The following is an 18,962-nucleotide window of genomic DNA, read 5'->3' on the forward strand; positions in this document are numbered from 1 at the left end:
TTAAATTGTTTAACTGGCGTCAAACGTTTCGGGCAGCCTTCCACAAGCTTCCGCAATAAGTTGGGTGAATTTTGGCCCATTCCTCGTGCTTCACGATTGGGATGGTGTTCTTCAACTTGCAAGCCTCCCCCTTTTCCTCCAAACATAATGATGGTCATTATGGCCAAATAGTTATATTTTTGTTCCATCAGACCAGAGGACATTTCCCCAAAAAGTACGATCTTTGTCCCCATGTGCAGTTGCACATGTCGATATAGGACTAGTTTTACTGTGGATATAGATACTTTTGTACCTGTTTCCTCCAGCATCTTCACAATTTCCTTTGCTGTTGTTCTGGGTTTGATTTGCACTTTTCGCACCAAAGTACGTTCATCTCTAGGAGACAGAATGCGTCTTCTTCCTGAGCGGTATGACGGCTGCGTGGTCCCATGGTGTTTATATTTGCGTACTATTGTTTGTACAGATGAACGTGGTAACTTCAGGTGTTTGGAAATGACTCCCAAGGATGAACCAGACTTGTGGAGGTCTACAATTTTTTCTGAGGACTTGGCTGATTTCTTTTGATTTTTCCATGATGTCAAGCAAAGAGGCACTGAGTTTGAAGTTAGGCCTTAAAATACATCCACAGGTACACCTCCAATTGACTCAAATGATGTCAATTAGTCTATCAGAAGCTTCTAAAGCCATGACATAATTTTCTGGAATTTTCCAAGCTGTTTAAAGGCACAGTCAATTTAGTGTATGTAAACTTCTGACCCACTGGAATTATGATTAAGTGAAATAATCTGTCTGTAAACAATTGTTGGGAAAATGACTTGTCATGCACAAAGTAGATGTCCTAACCAACTTGCCAAAACTATAGTTTGTTTAACAAGAAATTTGTGGAGTGGTTGAAAAATGAGTTTTAATGACTCCAACCTAAGTGTATGTAAACTTCCCACTTCAACTGTATGTGGCAGTGTGGGAGAAATAATCCCACTGGGCAGAAACAGGTTGAAACAACTTTCAACACTGGTTGCATTTGCAAAAATCATCAACATAAGGACATTTCATTTTTTTTCATCCAATTTGAACCTAAATGACATGGTGACATTTGTTTTATTGATTTCACATGAATTCACATCAGTTGACAACTCAACTAAATGTAAATGAAAACTAGATGTTGAACTGACGTCTGTGCCCAGTGGGGTGGGCTCAGCCGGACTAACACTGACTCATACATGAACATGTGTAGGCAATGTGATATGACAAGATAAGATACAGTATTATATGATACAATACATTATTGTCCATTGTCATGGAAATGTATTTTGTTAGCCGAGAGGTACAGGTTTAATTTGATCACCCTGTTGCAGGAAAACCTCCCTGCATTGTAGGACTTGCAGTGGAACGATCAAAGCGCCCTCTAGTGGCCTCATGGGTGGAATGTTGTTCATATTTTTAATAGTTTCAATTGTCACATTGGTATAACGGGATCGGGAGACAGGCGCAGGAATGCGTAATAGTTTTTAAAAATGTTCCCACATTACAGCGTGCCATGTAAAGGCACGGGGACGAAGACCAAACAAACACGTATACAAAACACAGGGTTGAAACCCAAATAAACACGTATACAAAACACAGGGTTGAAACCCAAACAAACACGTATACAAAACACAGGGTTGAAACCCAAATAAACACGTATACAAAACACAGGGTTGAAACCCAAATAAACACGTATACAAAACACAGGGTTGAAACCCAAACAAACACAGATACAAAACACAGGGTTGAAACCCAAACAAACACATATACAAAACACAGGGTTGAAACAAACAAAACAAAACACAGGGTTGAAACCCAAACAAACACATATACAAAACACAGGGTTGAAACCCAAACAAACACGTATACAAAACACAGGGTTGAAACCCAAACAAACACGTATACAAAACACAGGGTTGAAACCCAAACAAACACGTATACAAAACACAGGGTTGAAACCCAAACAAACACGTATACAAAACACAGGGTTGAAACCCAAACAAACACGTATACAAAACACAGGGTTGAAACCCAAATAAACACGTATACAAAACACAGGTTTGAAACCCAAATAAACACGTATACAAAACACAGGTTTGAAACCCAAACAAACACGTATACAAAACACAGGGTTGAAACCCAAACAAACACGTATACAAAACACAGGGTTGAAACCCAAACAAACACAGATACAAAACACAGGGTTGAAACAAACACAAACAAACACAGGGTTGAAACCCAAACAAACACAGATACAAAACACAGGGTTGAAACCCAAACAAACACGTATACAAAACACAGGGTTGAAACCCAAACAAACACAGATACAAAACACAGGGTTGAAACCCAAACAAACACAGATACAAAACACAGGGTTGAAACCCAAACAAACACGTATACAAAACACAGGGTTGAAACCCAAACAAACACAGATACAAAACACAGGGTTGAAACCCAAACAAACACATATACAAAACACAGGGTTGAAACCCAAACAAACACAGATACAAAACACAGATACAAAACACAGGGTTGAAACCCAAACAAACACGTATACAAAACACAGGGTTGAAACCCAAACAAACACGTATACAAAACACAGGGTTGAAACCCAAACAAACACAGATACAAAACACAGGGTTGAAACCCAAACAAACACAGATACAAAACACAGGGTTGAAACCCAAACAAACACGTATACAAAACACAGGGTTGAAACCCAAACAGAAGAGCGAGGAGTAAATAAATACACAATCGCACAATGATACCACGTGGGACGAGACCCGTAATCATCTGTGCAATACACGCGGCACGAAAGCCAAAACAACACAGGTATTCACACGACCAACGGACTTTGGAACAATAATCAACAAGACAATGGTGAACAAAGGGCACACATATACAGTTACTAATCAGGGGAGAATATGAGTACCAGGTGTGTGTAATGACACAGTTCAGTTCCTAGAGGCCGGTGACGTAGACCTCCCAAACTGGTGCACGGAATGAGCATGTCACGTTCTGACCTTTATTTCCTGTGTTTTGTATTTAGTTAGTATGGTCAGGGCGTGAGTTGGGTGGGCAGTCTATGTTTGATTTTCTATGATTTGGGGTTTTCTATGTTTCGGCCTAGTATGGTTCTCAATCAGAGGCAGGTGTCATTAGTTGTCTCTGATTGAGAATCATACTTAGGTAGCCTAATGTCACTGTTTGTTTGTGGGTGATTGTTCCTGTCTGTGTTTTGCACCAGATGGGACTGTTTTGAGTTTTCACATTTCTTGTTTTTGTTAGTTTGTTCATGTAAAGGGATTTATTAAAACATGAATCAAAACAACCACGCTGCGCTTTGGTCCGCCTCTCGTTCAGATGAAGAAATCCATTACAGAGCAACAGTACTACAGGGATCCGTGAACATTAATCAACATTATATCAAACATTTGATTTTATATATTTTTTTATATTTCAGTCTTCTGTGATGTATATAAAGTGTAATATTCGGATGCAAACTCAAAATTCAATAGATTTCAACTCTATATCTGGTCATCATGGTGCAGGTGTCTTCTTTTTTTAAAGCCCATAACCATGTGTGTGAGGTGTATAGTTTTGTTTCAAAGTAGATTTGTTGGACTACCAAGAGAAACTGATTTAGCCCACTGCAGTAACAGGTTAAAAGGGCTTCTCAAGTTTCTAATTTCCACATTTCATTTATAGACTTGATTTTGTGTCAATTTAATAACAATGTGCATAATAATTCACATTTCCTGTCTTTGCAGGAACACTTGCCTGCTGTAGCAAACTGGCTCAAATTAAGATCCTACGGTGTCTTCATACAGTGCCTGAGTTCCAATGTCTCACCTATCTACACACAATACCCCATAATGACTAAGTGAAAACGTGTTTAGTCATTTTTGCAAGTGTATTGAAAATGAAATAAAGAAATATCTAATTTACATAGGTATTCATAACCCTTACATCAATACTTTGTTGAAGCAACTTTAGCAGCAATTACAGCTTTGAGTCATCTTGGATATGCCTGTAAAAGCTTTGAGTCGTCTTGGATATGCCTGTAAAAGCTTTGAGTCATCTTGGATATGCCTGTAAAAGCTTTGAGTCGTCTTGGATATGCCCGTAAAAGCTTTGAGTCGTCTTGGATATGCCTGTAAAAGCTTTGTACATCTGGATTTGGGGATTTTCTCCCATTTTCCTTTTCAGATTTTCTCAAGTTCTGTTAAATTAGAGATGGGGTGAACAGCAATCTTCAAGTCTTTCAACAGTTTTTCAGTGGGATTCAAGGGCTTTGGCTGGGCCACTGAAGGACTTTCACATTCTTGTTCTGAAGCCATTCCAGCACTGTTTTGGCTGTATGCTTCCGGTCATTGTCCTGTTGGAACGTAAAACTTCACCACAGTCTAAGGTGGTTTCAAGCAGGTTCTCATCAATGATTTACCTGTATTTGGCTCCATTCATTGTTCCCTCTATCCCTACCAGTCTCACAGTCCCTGCTGCTGAAAATCTTCCCCATAGCATGATACTGCCACCACCATGTTTCACTGTAGGAATGGAGTTAGACGGGTGATGAGCTGTGCCTGGTTTCTCCAGACATAGCGCTTTGCATTCAGGCCAAAGAGTTACATTTTTGTCACAATCTCTTGCCTTATGATCTCCGAGTTTTTTACATGCCTTTTTGCAAACTCCAGGCATGCTGTCATGAGTGGCTTCCTTCTGGATCACTCTCCCATAAAGCCCAGATTGGTGAAGTGCTGTAGAGACTGTTGCACTTCTGGCAGGTTCTCCCATCTCAGCCAAGGAACTCTGTAGTTCTGTCAGAGTGATCATTGGGTTCTTGGTCACCTCCCTGGCCAAGGTTCTTCTTGCCCGGTTACTCAGTTTGGTCGGACAGCCAGCTCCTGAGTAGTTCCAGATTTTTTCTATTTCCCAATGATGGAGACCACTGTGCTCTTGGAAACTTTCAACACACAGAAAAATGTTTATACCCAGATATGCGCTTCATCACAATTCCATCTCAGAGATCTACAGACAGATCCTTGGACTGCATGGTATAGTTTCTGCTCTGATGCACTGTCAACTGTGGGACCTTATATAGACAGGTGTGTTTCAGGTTTCTTTCTAAATCATGTCCGAAGGATTTAATTGGCCACAGGTGGGCTCCAATCAAGTTGTAGTGACATCTCAAGGATGATCAAAGGAAATTGGATGCACCCGAGCTCAATTTAGAGTGTTATAGCAAAAAGATTTGAATACTCATGTATATTAGATATGTTCAATACATTTGCATCAAGAAAACATTGTCATTACGGGGTATTGTGTGTAGATGGGTAAGATCTATTTGAATATGCAATCCTTTTAGAATTCACTCTGTAACAAATGTGGAATAAGTCAAGGGGTATGAATACTTTCTGAAGTCCATGTACATATGCACAATGCTGGAATGGCTTCAGAACAAGCATGAGAAAGTCCTTGAGTGGCCAAACCAAAGCCCAGACTTGAATTCCATTGAAAAACTGTGGAAAGGGGCCTCCCGAGTGGCGCAGTGGTCTAAGGCACTGCATCGCAGTGCTAGAGGCGTCACTACAGACCCGGATTCGATCTCGGGTTGTATCACAACCAGACGTGATCGGGAGTCCCATAGGGCGGCACCCAATTGGCCCAGCGTAGTCCTGGTTAGGGGAGGGTTTGGCCCGGGGGGCTTTACTTGGCTCATAGAGCTCTAGCGACTCCTTGTGGCAGGCCAGGCGCCTGCAGACTGACTGTGGTCGTCAGCTGAACAGTGTTTCCTCTGACACATTGGTGCGGCCGGCTTCCGGATTAAGCGAGCGGGTTTTAAGAAGCGCGGTTTGGCGGTTCATGTTTCGGAGGGTGCATGACTCAACCTTTGCCTCCAAAGTCCGTTGGAGAGTTGCAACGATGAGACAAGATCGAAATCGGGGAGAAAAAGAATACTACAACAACAACAAAAATGTGGAAAAACCTGAAGATTGCTGTTCATCGCCACATCTCATTTAACAGAGCTTAAACATCTGTAAGGAAGAATGGGAGAAAATCCCCAAATACAGATGTACAGTACAAGGCTGATGCAGACGACTCAAAGCTGTAATCACTGCCAAAGTTACTGTATACACACACAGTCTCACTATCATACAATGCAGGAGCTGCAATGAAGAGCAGTGAATGTGAGACTTGTTTAGCATCAGTGTAATTAAAGTGAAAGTGTGTGTGTGTGTCAGCAGTGTTGTGGAGGCTGACCCTGGATGCCACGCAGGTGATCACCTGTTCATAAGGGAGAGCTAATGAGCAGTTGGAAGCACAGGGGACCGCAGTGTTTACAGGAAATGCTCTCCTCATTTCCTCTTGGTGTGTTTATAATGTGTGTGGACATTGAATATGTACCGTGTAGCCTTTGTTTCTATACGGGTAAACATACAGAACATACTCTATATGTATCTCTGTGTGGGCACTGTGTGTGTGTGTGTGTGTACCGTGTGTGTGTACTGTGTGTGTGTATAGGCAAGGAGGAACAGTAGTGTGATATTGCTGAGGCTTGACAAATGACCCAGGGACTGATGAGGCGCTTGTTTCTGCAACCACTAGCACTTCCTCCTAATTACTCCACCTCTGCCCATAAACCCTGTGTGTGTGTGTGTGTGTGTGTGTGTGTGTGTGTGTGTGTGTGTGTGCATGCACCACCTCTACCCATAAACTCCTTGTGTGTGTGTGTGTGGGGGGCAGAGTGTTAGAACTATGTCTCCTAGCCATGTCAGCAGGTGGGAAGCTCAATCTGGAGAAAAGAGGGAAAAATCACCAAAGCATGCAAATCACACTCTGAGGGGAGAATCAATTAGAAGTGGAGCAGCCTGGCTGTGAGGGATGTGATGGGCTTTGAGGGATGTGAAGGGGCTGGGCACATGCAGAGACATAGAGATGGTGTATGACCATAGATAACCCCCCGGGGTCCTGCATTAGCCCTCTGAGAACACACAGTCCTCCACACCAGCAGGCCTCTCTATACCCTCTTTCTCATTCCCTCACTGTCTCGCTTCATGTCTTCTGTCTCTCTCTGAAAGGTTCAGATGGGTTTGGACTTGATAATGTAAAGTTGAAGTCAGAAGTTTACATACACTTAGGTTGGAGTCATTAAAACTCGTTTTTCAACCACACCAAAAAACTATTCTTAACAAACTATAGTTTTGGCAAGTCGGTTAGGACATCTACTTTGTGCATGACACAAGTAATTTTCCCAACAATTGTATAATTCACTGTATCACCATTCCAGTAGGTCAGAAGTTTACATACACTAAGTTGACTGTGCCTTTAAACAGCTTGGATAATTCCATAAAATGATGTCATGACTTAAAGAAGCTTCTGATAGGCTAATTGACATCATTTGAGTCAATTGGAGGTGTACGTGTGGATGTATGTCAAGGTCTACCTTCAAACTCAGTGCCTCTTTGCTTGACATCATGGGAAAATCAAAAGAAATCAGCCAAGACCTCAGAAAAAAATGGTAGACCTCCACAAGTCTGGTTCATCCTTGTGGGCAATTTCCAAACACCTGAAGGTACCACGTTCATCTGTACGAACAATAGTACGCAAGTATAAACACCATGGGACCACACAGCCATCATACCACTCAGGAAGGAGATGCGTTCTGTCTCCTAGAGATGAACGTACTTTGGTGCGAAAAGTGCAAATCAATCCCAGAACAACAGCAAAGGACCTTGTGAACATGCTGGAGGAAACAGGTACAAAAGTATCTATATCCACAGTAAAACGAGTCCTATATCGACATAACCTGAAAGGCCGCTCAGCAAGGAAGAAGCCCTTGCTCCAAAATTGCCATAAAAAAAGCCAGACTACGGTTTGCAACTGCACATGGGGACAAATATCGTACTTTTTGGAGAACTGGTCTGATGAAACAAAAATAGAACTGTTTGGCCATAATGACCATCATTATATTTGGAGGGAAAAGGGAGAGGCATGCAAGCCGAAGAACACCATCCCAACCGTGAAGCACAGTTGGTGGCAGCATCATGTTGTGGGGGTACTTTGCTGCAGGAGAGACTGGTGCACTTCACAAAATAGATGGTATCATGAGGATGGAAAAAGATGTGGATATATTGAAGCAACATCTCAAGACATAAGTCAGGAAGTTAAAGCTTGGTCGCAAATGGGTCTTCCAAATGGACAATGACCCCAAGCATGCTTCCAAAGTTGTGGCACAATGGCTTAAGGACAACAAAGTCAAGGTATTGGAGTGGCCATCACAAAGCCCTGACCTCAATCCTATTGTGGGCAGAACTGAAAAAGCATGTGCGGGCAAGTAGGCCTACAAACCTGACTCAGTGACACCTGCTCTGTCAGGAGGAATGGGCCAAAATGCACCCAACTTATTGTGGGAAGCTTGTGGCAGGCTACCCGAAACGTTTGACCCAAGTTAAACAATTTAAAGGCAATGCTACCAAATACTAATTGAGTGTATGTAAACTTCTGACCCACTGGGAATGTGATGAAATAAATAAATGCTGAAATAAATAATTATCTCTACTATTATTCTGACATTTCACATTCTTAAAATAAAGTGGTGATCCTAACTGACCTAGATAGGGAATTTATACCAGGATTAAATGTCAGGAATTGTGAAAAACAGAGTTTAAAAGTATATGGCTAAGTTGTATGTAAACCTCCGACTGTCTGTCTCTCTTTTTCTCCTCTCTCATTCTTCTACTTTCCTAATTGCCTTTTTATTGGTGCAGTGCTCTGTATGATAAATATATCTGAAACTCAGTATGATAAATATATCTGAAACTCAGTATAATAAATATGTCTGAAACTCAGTATAATAAATATGTCTGAAACTCAGTATAATAAATGTGTCTGATACTCTGTATGATAAATATGTCTGATACTCAGTATAATAAACATGTCTGATACTCAGTATAATAAATATGTGATAAATGTGTATGGAGATTCTTTATGTAGATGCAGGAATGTTTTTTTGGTGTGTTTCCCACCTCATATTTCTCTTCTCTTCTCCAGGTATAGAATGACCTCAATCCCAAGAGAGGCCTGATCACGGATTGGCTGAGAGTACTGGACCGAGCCCCTTCTAGCCCTCCCTGACACCGCGGACCATGGAGTCCCACCACACCAGGACACGGACTTTCTGTCTTACCCTATGCTGCTTCCTGTTTGCCCTGGCCATCCCTCTCTTGTTGGCATCCAGGCCCCTCCCCCATGCCCCAGACGGCGTCACTATCATCACTGCCTCCATCGACGCAGCTGAGGAGGAGGACTATAGCACGTTCAGCACCGAGAACCCTGAGTGGAAGTTCAACCACGTGGCCGTGGACGAACGCAACGGCAACGTGTACCTGGGAGCGGTCAACCGCATCTACAAACTCTCCCCCGACCTAAACGTACAGGTGTATCACGAGACTGGCCCCGACGAGGACAACCGCAAGTGCTACCCGCCACGCATTGTGCAGCCCTGCAGCGAGCCGCTGTCCCTCACCAACAACGTCAACAAGATGCTGCTGATGGACTACCGGGAGAACCGGCTATTAGCCTGTGGTAGTCTCTATCAGGGCATCTGTAAACTCCTCCGTCTGGACGACCTGTTCAAGCTGGGAGAGCCCTTCCACAAGAAGGAGCACTACCTGTCCGGGGTCAACGAGAGCGGTTCGGTGTTCGGCGTCATCGTGTCGTACGGGGACTCTTCGCCCGACAAGCTGTTTGTGGCCACGGCAGTGGACGGCAAACCCGAGTATTTCCCCACCATCTCCAGCCGCAAGCTGGCGCGCAACTCGGAGGAGGACGGCATGTTCGCCTACGTCTTTCACGACGAGTTCGTGGCATCCATGATCAAGATCCCGTCAGACACGTTCACCATTGTGCCTGACTTCGACATCTACTACGTCTACGGATTTGGCTCGGGTAACTTCGTCTACTTCCTCACGCTGCAGCCGGAGATGGGGAACGGGCCGGCCACCGGCTCCTCCTCCACGGGGCGAGAACAGGTGTACACTTCTAAAATAGTCCGTCTGTGTAAAGACGACACAGCCTTTAACTCGTATGTGGAGGTACCCCTGGGCTGTGTGAAGGGCGGCGTGGAGTACCGTCTCCTACAGGCGGCCTACCTCTCCAAGGCGGGTGCCATATTGGGGCGCTCGCTAGGTGTGGGGCCCGACGATGACGTCCTATTCACCATCTTCTCCAAGGGCCAGAAGCGGCGGCCACGCGAGGCTTCGCAGGAGTCAGCGCTGTGCGTGTTCGCCCTGCGCGAGATCAACGAGCGCATCAAGGAACGACTGCAGTCGTGCTACAAGGGCGAGGGCACCCTGGACCTGGCCTGGCTCAAGGTCAAGGACATACGCTGCAGCAGCGCTGTGAGTACCAAACACACACACACACACAGCAGTACTAACCAACTGTTTTCACACCTGATCCATCGAATCAAGGTCTTGATGATTGACCTTGTCATTCAACATAAATTTTGTTCACCACAAGCCAGTGTGGATAGTATGTTGAAAACAGTCGTTACCTTGCGTTACCAATGCTGGAATACAAGAGTAGAGATTCATAAGTGAGCTGTATTCAACCAGAACACTGTGTTAAATCTGTTCTACATTCTGACAATGAAACACTTAGTAACAAGAGGTGCATATTTACCGAGTATTTATTTTGTTCTACTAAATGAAAGGTGAAGGCTCATCACCCCACACTACACAACAGAACCATAATGAGAGGTTTGTCTCACTCTAAAGGTGTATTAGAGGCGCCATGTTTCTGGGTGGGCTGCTGCACCATTGGATTCATTTGAAGTGTTAACCAGCTTCGGGATCTGTTTCTCTCTCCGTCTTAGAGGGTTGGGCAATTCACACTCACAAGTAATGAACATCATTTACCTCACTCCGTTGCGGCATTAGCAATTCAGTAACACATTTCATTTAATCTCTTCAGGTTAAATCTTACATCAGCGGTGTCTCTCAAAGCAGAGCTTCGATGTGACGCAACAGTATTTTGTTTATACTACCGCTCCTCCTCAGATGAAATGCAGACAAGCTGAAGAAACGAGAAATTGACATTTCACTGAATAGCAGTCAGGGCCACATGAATAGCAGTCAGGCAGGTTTCTCCACAGCTGCTGTGCTGTGCTGAACATTAGCTAGTAAACAAACCCATCAGTGGGTCTTAATGCAGGGGAGCTGGCCTCTTAGTCTAAAGAGCTTCCCTGCCATCTCTACTGTTCTCTATAGTTACACTATAGGATTGACGAAGGCTCTGCGTAAAGTCACACTATCTGCAGTTACATTGTGATTAATGCACTGGATGGATGTTTCTGGAAACTGTCTAAAGTGATGGATGACGTTGTGTTGAGGTCTCTTCAAATTCCTCAGACTTTTCTGAGCTTGTTAGTGCTTGTGAGCCTCTCTTGTTAGTGCTTGTGAGCCTCTCTTGTTAGTGCTTGTGAGCCTCTCTTGTTAGTGCTTGTGAGCCTCTCTTGTGAGCCTCTCTTGTGAGCCTCTCTCATCTCAACTGAAAAATAGAGACCTGTATCAGAGGCATGCTGTGTTCTGCTGCTGGTGTTTCCAGTGAGGGATAAATCATAAAGCATGCCATCGTCGGGGGGGGGACACGGGTTAGCGGTGAGGAATGGTGACATTTCAGCACGCGCCACAGTTTGGCGGCTGCGGTATAAATTAGAGGCGGTCGCCGTCACAAAGCCCCAGCCTGGAGATGGATGGTCCTTACTCTCCCCTGGCCGCTCCGTCACTATGGATACTAGGCCCTGTTCCCTTAAAGGCAGGGAGAAGCACTTTGATGATACGGCAAACAAAAACATCCCTCAACACATGATCTCTGAAGGTTTTGAAATTATTGATATTCAAGGAGGGGGGTTGCATATATGATTGCCTGGATTTACAGGGATATGACTTCAAACACATGTTCATATATAGAGGCAGGCCCACGCACGCTCACACTCACACACACACACACACACACACACACACACAAACCCACACACACACACATACACACACACACACACACACACACACACACACACACACACACACACGTGCACTCACACACACACACACACACACACACACACACACACACACACACACACACACACACACACACACATACACACACACATACACACACACACACACACACACACCGACACACACACACCGACACACACGCACGCACGCACTCACACACACACACACAAACAAACACACACACACACGTGCGCGCACTCACGTACACACAAACACGCACATACATACACAAACCCACACACACACACGCACTCACACACACACACACACGCACGCACGCACTCACAAACACACACACAAACACACACAAATTAGTAAGTGATTAGAGGTAAATGGCGGGGCGTCTGTGTTGTTCTTGGATCTTTGCACAATGAAAACATGTTGTATGACAAGACACAGAGATGGGGGATGACACAAGACAGAGAGAGACAGAGAGAGAGATAACCTGCTACAGTAGCTGTGTATGTGTGGGGGAGATGTCTCCCTAGTATCACACGGATCATTTTACACAAATCCTGGTTGTTAGTCTCCAATTAATTCCTCGCTCTCTTTTCAATAATGCATGAAGGGGAATGCCCCCCCCAGCACGCCACATCTTGAATGTTGCCAGAAATGTAGTTCAAGTCATCATTCGCTCTGTTCCCTCCAAATGCAGCAGCCAAGATAGTCACCGACTCCATACACAGGGCTTTAGAGCAGAGACCAGAGAGACTGCATGGCAGAGAAGCAACAGCAGCTAGTAACAGCTAGTAGCTTTGGGTTTGTGCTCATATAAAAGTCTAATGAGGAACCATAGAACCACAGAGAGAGATCAAGAGAAGGCCCTTTCTCTCTCTCGCTCTGTCTCTCTCTCTCTCTCTCTCTCTCCTGCTCTCTCTTACTCTCCCCATCTCTCTCTTTCTCTCTCTCTCTCTCTGTTTCTCTCTTGCTCACTCTCTCTCTCTTTCTCTCTCTCCCGCTCTCTCTCCCCCTCTCTATCTCCCCTTCTCTCTCTCTCTCTCTCTCTCTTACTCTCTCTCTTTATTTCTCTCCCCTCTCTCTCCCCCTCTCGTTCTTTCTATCTTACTCTCTCTCTCTCTCTTTCCCTCTCTCTCTCTGGTTCTGGTTCTCTCTTCTTTTCAATCTCTCTTGTCGTGTTTTTCACATCATATGTTTCCCCCCAATTATAGAGTGGATGAACTGCCCCTAGGCTCATTAGAGTAGCTTGGCTGTACAGAGGAGCAGACGATATATGCATGCACTCACAGACACACACACACACACACACACACACACACACACACACACACACACACACACACACACACACACACACACACACACACACACACACACACACACACACACACACACACACACACACACACACACACACACACACACACACACACACACACACACACACACACACACACACACACTCAAAGACAATGGTCATTCACCTCAGCTCATTAGATGGCCTCTGTCTTTGTAAGTAGTACCAATTTGTGTGATTGCCACTTTGCGTTAGGGCCACTCTAGAGTGCATAGAATGCTCTTGTCTCTAACATCTCTGTTGTAGCAGTTTGTTTTTCAGACAATAATATTAGCTGGCTTGTGAGAGCTTCATTGACGGAAGTGAATTACAGCCAAAGATAAGCAGTTTATCATAAAAACTATTTAGTAAGTTAAGTTATATATATCTGAAAAAGCATTCTGTAACATCAGAAGGTATCCCAGATACATGTGGGCTGTTAAATCTGCCAGTGGACTTAATGTTGGATAAGTCAAAGAATAGTCCCTGTGGGTTTGAACTTGGCAGCATGCAGCTATTTCAAGAACAGAGAAATGGAAGGAAAAGGGGGATACGATACAGATATGGAATTACAGAAAAGCTCAGAGGTAGAGGTGAACCACGTTGAACGCTCTGAGGTGATTGGATGTCAGATTACAGGGAGCTACAGTCGATTGGCTGAAGCAGGCGGTAGTTTACTCTCAGTGATGTGATTGGTTTTCCTAGATGGTGTTGCTTGGATGTGGTGCCTTTTGATCAGAACGTATGAATGGAGATGTGAATGTATGCAGAGTTCTTACTCCATCCCTGTGCCAGCAGTAGGTGGTGCATCAATACCATTTGTGCAAATCTCCCATTGACACCAACACTTGATTTCCCCAACCCAGAAGTACGTAACTCAAGTTAGGATTTGTCCATAACAGCGTGCTACCACATCAATGGCACAGCGACAGCCATGTTAGGCTTTAGGACATTTAAAAAGGTCACTATGGCACAGCTTTAGTCCCCCCTCGTGAGTCAACAGTGGGCCTATGGCTGTCCAGCCCAGCCGTGACAATACCTATTAAAGGTTGTTGTGCGAGTTCAGGCCTTTGTTGGTTTCCAGTGGGAACTACTGTACCTCCTGTCGGTAAAGGAGCTGCATCAGGACAGGGACAGAGGAGGAGGATGTGTTTCCCAAAACCGCCACGCTCGACTGAACCACATAATGCATGCTCAACAGTATCAGTGTGGGCCGGGTCTGCGTCCATAGATCATTGTGAAATGGCATGTGACCTATACAAAAAAACGCCTGCTCCTTCATGGACACGTTCACCGTGTCAGCAGGAATAAGAGAGAAAAAACAAGACGCAGGAAATTCTCTCCTTTCTCTTCTCTTCTCTCCCTCTTTCTCTCTCGCCTGTTCTGCTCTAAACATGGCTAGTTGAGTGGTTTTCTCACCACTCTAGGCTGCTCACAGAGAGGAGAGGCAAGTTCACCCCTGTCACATGGCTGCGGTCCTCCTCGCCCTCACTCCCCACTTCCTAATGATCATAAATGACATGTCGTTAAGTAGCATGCGATCGGCTATTCTTCTACATTTGTCATCCACGTCGACTTCACATTCTGAATTATTTCCAATGAATGAGGTTATTCTACTCCGTTGCCAGTCCCTCCATCTCCCCCCACTTGAAAGCAGCTCGGAAGGCAACACTCATCTGGACTAAGTTCATGTTTGATGTTCTTCTTTTGGATAATGGCTCTTCTTCCTTCCGTCTCTTAATCTGATCAACCTTTGTATATTGTGTCCTGTTCCGGGCTGCCTTCTTTATGAGTTGAGCGGTGATTGGAGTTTAATCAGCGTCGTCTGGTGATTCAGTCCCCTCCACATCCTCCGGATCTGGCTTCATTAAAACACAGTCGTGTTCCAAATGGCACCTTAATCCCTATGTAGTGCACTACTTTTGACCAGGGCCCCATAGTGCACTATGTAGGGAAATGGGGTGCCATTCAAGGTGCAGCCGCAGTGGTCTCCGCCTGACACACACTAATTAAATCTCCATACATGATACTAACCCACAAAAGGTCAGAATCCATCACAACACATTATTCTTGGATTAACCAAGTGTCTCTTCACCCAGCCGATGCCCCACTCGTTTTCACGCTGTCTTCCGGCTCCGTTTTTGGATGTCTCAATTTCCACCCGGTTTCCCCTGAAATCAGCGAGTGTCATTTAGTTTAATTTGATTGTGTTCTCTACCCCACACAGATCTGTTGTTCCCCCATTGATTCTGACAGATGGGATCATACATAAACATGAATTATGGAGAACAGCACAATATCAAGACTGCCTCTCCTGTCTGTGAGGCAGACAAGCCAACACAACACAGCCAGGTAGAGACTGCCTCTCCTGTCTGTGAGGCAGACAAGCCAACACAACACAGCCAGGTAGAGACTGCCTCTCCTGTCTGTGAGGCAGACAAGCCAACACAACACAGCCAGGTAGAGAGAGCCAGGTAGAGACTGCCTCTCCTGTCTGTGAGGCAGACAAGCCAACACAACACAGCCAGGTAGAGACTGCCTCTCCTGACTGCCTGCCTCCTGTCTGTGAGGCAGACAAGCCAACACAACACAGCCAGGTAGAGACTGCCTCTCCTGTCTGTGAGGCAGACAACACAACACAGCCAGGTAGAGACTGCCTCTCCTGTCTGTGAGGCAGACAAGCCAACACAACACAGCCAGGTAGAGACTGCCTCTCCTGTCTGTGAGGCAGACAAGCCAACACAACACAGCCAGGTAGAGACTGCCTCTCTGTCTGTGAGGCAGACAAGCCAACACAACACAGCCAGGTAGAGACTGCCTCTCTGGTAGAGACTGCCTCTCCTGTCTGTGAGGCAGACAAGCCAACACAACACAGCCAGGTAGAGACTGCCTCTCCTGTCTGTGAGGCAGACAAGCCAACACAACACAGCCAGACAAGCCAACACAACACAGCCAGGTAGAGACTGCCTCTCCTGTCTGTGAGGCAGACAAGCCAACACAACACAGCCAGGTAGAGACTGCCTCTCCTGTCTGTGAGGCAGACAAGCCAACACAACACAGCCAGGTAGAGACTGCCTCTCCTGTCTGTGAGGCAGACAAGCCAACACAACACAGCCAGGTAGAGACTGCCTCTCCTGTCTGTGAGGCAGACAAGCCAACACAACACAGCCAGGTAGAGACTGCCTCTCCTGTCTGTAGAGGCCTCTCCTGTCAGACAGACAAGCCAACACAACACAGCCAGGTAGAGACTGCCTCTCCTGTCTGTGAGGCAGACAAGCCAACACAACACAGCCAGGTAGAGACTGCCTCTCCTGTCTGTGAGGCAGACAAGCCAACAGAACACAGCCAGGTAGTCGTCTTCTTTGACTTTATAGAACACAAAGACAAATATTTAATCTCTCTCCTCAGATAGACAATAAACTTGTGGACACACACACACACACTCCAAAAGTCTCACTATTTTGCCTCCCATAAACCACATTGATCTGCTGAGAGACTGATGGCATGTCTCGGAGAGATGACATCACTGTCAGGCCCCGGCGAGTGTCGTCAGCTCTCTCTCTCTCTCTCTCTCTCTCTGTGTGTGTTGTTCCCTCTTCAATGCTAATCATTGTGTCTGTTTTAGAACACTCCCAAGGGCTCTATAGAAAGGGAGTTAAATCTAGTAGGTGACAGCTATTTCACCCTACATACCTATTCTCTCTCACATAGCCACACACAGACTGTGGAATGCATAATGTGCATCCAAACTGCAGATGGAAACCTCATTCAGAACCCCTGTTTTTAATGCTTTTTACCCAAGCACCCTCGCTAAGTGATTAGAGTCACAGATATGAGCATGGCTCCTTTAGGTCCCCAGGAGAGACTAGAATGAATGGTGTGTTTATTGATAAGAGTGGGATGTTTTTCTCCTTATAAGCTCTGTAAGCCCCTGGAAGCAGACACCATGTATAGACCTGAACATCCTGCTATATCAACAGGCTCCATCTGCAGGCTGGATGTATACTACTAATCGCTCTAGACATCAGTGTGTGTGTGTGTGTGTGTGTGTGTGTGTGTGTGTGTGTGTGTGTGTGTGTGTGTGTGTGTGTGTGTGTGTGTGTGTGTGTGTGTGTGTGTGTGTGTGTGTGTGTGTGTGTGTGTGTGTGTGTGTGTGTGTGTGTGTACCAACCCCATCACCAACCATAGTAGGTCAAGCTCCTGCCCTCCTCTCCTAACTACACTAAGCATAAACAGCTCAGACCTGAGGATCTGTCCATTGACTCTGTATGGTTTCATCCCTTCTGTCCTCTACAGTATATCTGCCCAGTCAGCAGTGTGTGTACAATCCTCTGACAGTAGCAGCGGCAGGGACCTTTGAAGCTTTGAAGGACCCCTGTTCTGACTGGACTCCTTCCAAACACACGCTCTGAGAAGATGATGAACAGGGATGATACTGGAGGGTGAGGGAGGAGAGGATGGTGAATAGGGATGATAATGGAGGGAGAGGGAGGAGAGGATGATGAATAGGGATGATACTGGAGGGAGAGGATGATGAACAGGGATGATACTGGAGGGAGAGGATGATGAACAGGGATGATACTGGAGGGCGAGGGAGGAGAGGATGGTGAATAGGGATGATAATGGAGGGAGAGGCAGGAGAGGATGATGAATAGGGATGATACTGGAGGGAGAGGATGATGAACAGGGATGATACTGGAGGGTGAGGATGATGAACAGGGATGATACTGTAGGGTGAGGGAGGAAAGGATGATGAATAGGGATAATACTGGAAGGAGAGGGATGATGAACAGGGATGATACTGGAGGGTGAGGATGATGAACAGGGATGATACTGGAGGGTGAGGGAGGAGAGGAGGATGAACAGAGATGATACTGGAAGGAGAGGGAGGAGAGGAGGATGAATAGGTATGATACTGGAGGGAGAAGGATGATACTGGAGGGATAGGATGATGAACAGGGATGATATTGGAGGGAGAGGGATGATACTTGAGGCAGAAGGATGATACTGGAGGGAGATGGAGGAGAGGATGATGAACAGGGATGATATTGGAGGGAGAGGGATGATACTGGAGGCAGAGGGATGATACTGGAGGGAGATGGAGGAGAGGATAATGAACAGGGATGATGCTGGAGGGAGAGGGATGATACTAGAGGGAGAGGGAGGAGAGGAAATGAACAGGGATGCCAGTGTTGGAGGGAGAGGATGTCAGCTGGGCAGGTTTGATACTGGAGTCAGCTGGAGTGAGAGGATGATGAACTGGGAGTGTTTGAGAGGAGCTGGAGTGTTTGAGGGAGATGGATGGCCAGTGTTTGATGAACAAGAATGATACTGTAGGGAGAGGGATGGCCAGTGATGATACTGGAGGGAGATGGGCCAGTGTTTGATGATGCAGCTGGATGATATTGATGAGAGTCAGCTGGAGAGTGGATGATACTGAGTCAGCTGGCCAGTGTTTGAGAGTCAGAGGCCAGTGTTTGATAGAGTCAGCTGGCCAGTGTTTGATCAGCTAGAGTCAGCTGGCCAGTGGAGGAGAGGATAATGAACAGGGATGATGC

The 18,962-nt window shown here is 45.5% G+C and overlaps 1 protein-coding gene across 1 annotated transcript in view; it reads left to right on the top strand.

The window, feature by feature from the left end:
* The window catches only part of LOC112237523 (plexin-A4-like), a 296,904-nt gene that overhangs the window by 40,508 nt on the left and 237,434 nt on the right, over nt 1–18,962 (top strand). Inside the window, exon 2 of the mRNA XM_042318328.1 lies at nt 9,076–10,424. Within this exon, the coding sequence (XP_042174262.1) occupies nt 9,171–10,424 (1,254 nt within the window). The 5' untranslated portion in view covers nt 9,076–9,170. The remainder of the gene's footprint in view (nt 1–9,075; nt 10,425–18,962) is intronic.

The sequence above is a fragment of the Oncorhynchus tshawytscha genome, unplaced genomic scaffold (assembly GCF_018296145.1).
Source record: "Oncorhynchus tshawytscha isolate Ot180627B unplaced genomic scaffold, Otsh_v2.0 Un_contig_4327_pilon_pilon, whole genome shotgun sequence".
In the NCBI taxonomy this organism is placed as follows: Eukaryota; Metazoa; Chordata; class Actinopteri; order Salmoniformes; family Salmonidae; genus Oncorhynchus; species Oncorhynchus tshawytscha.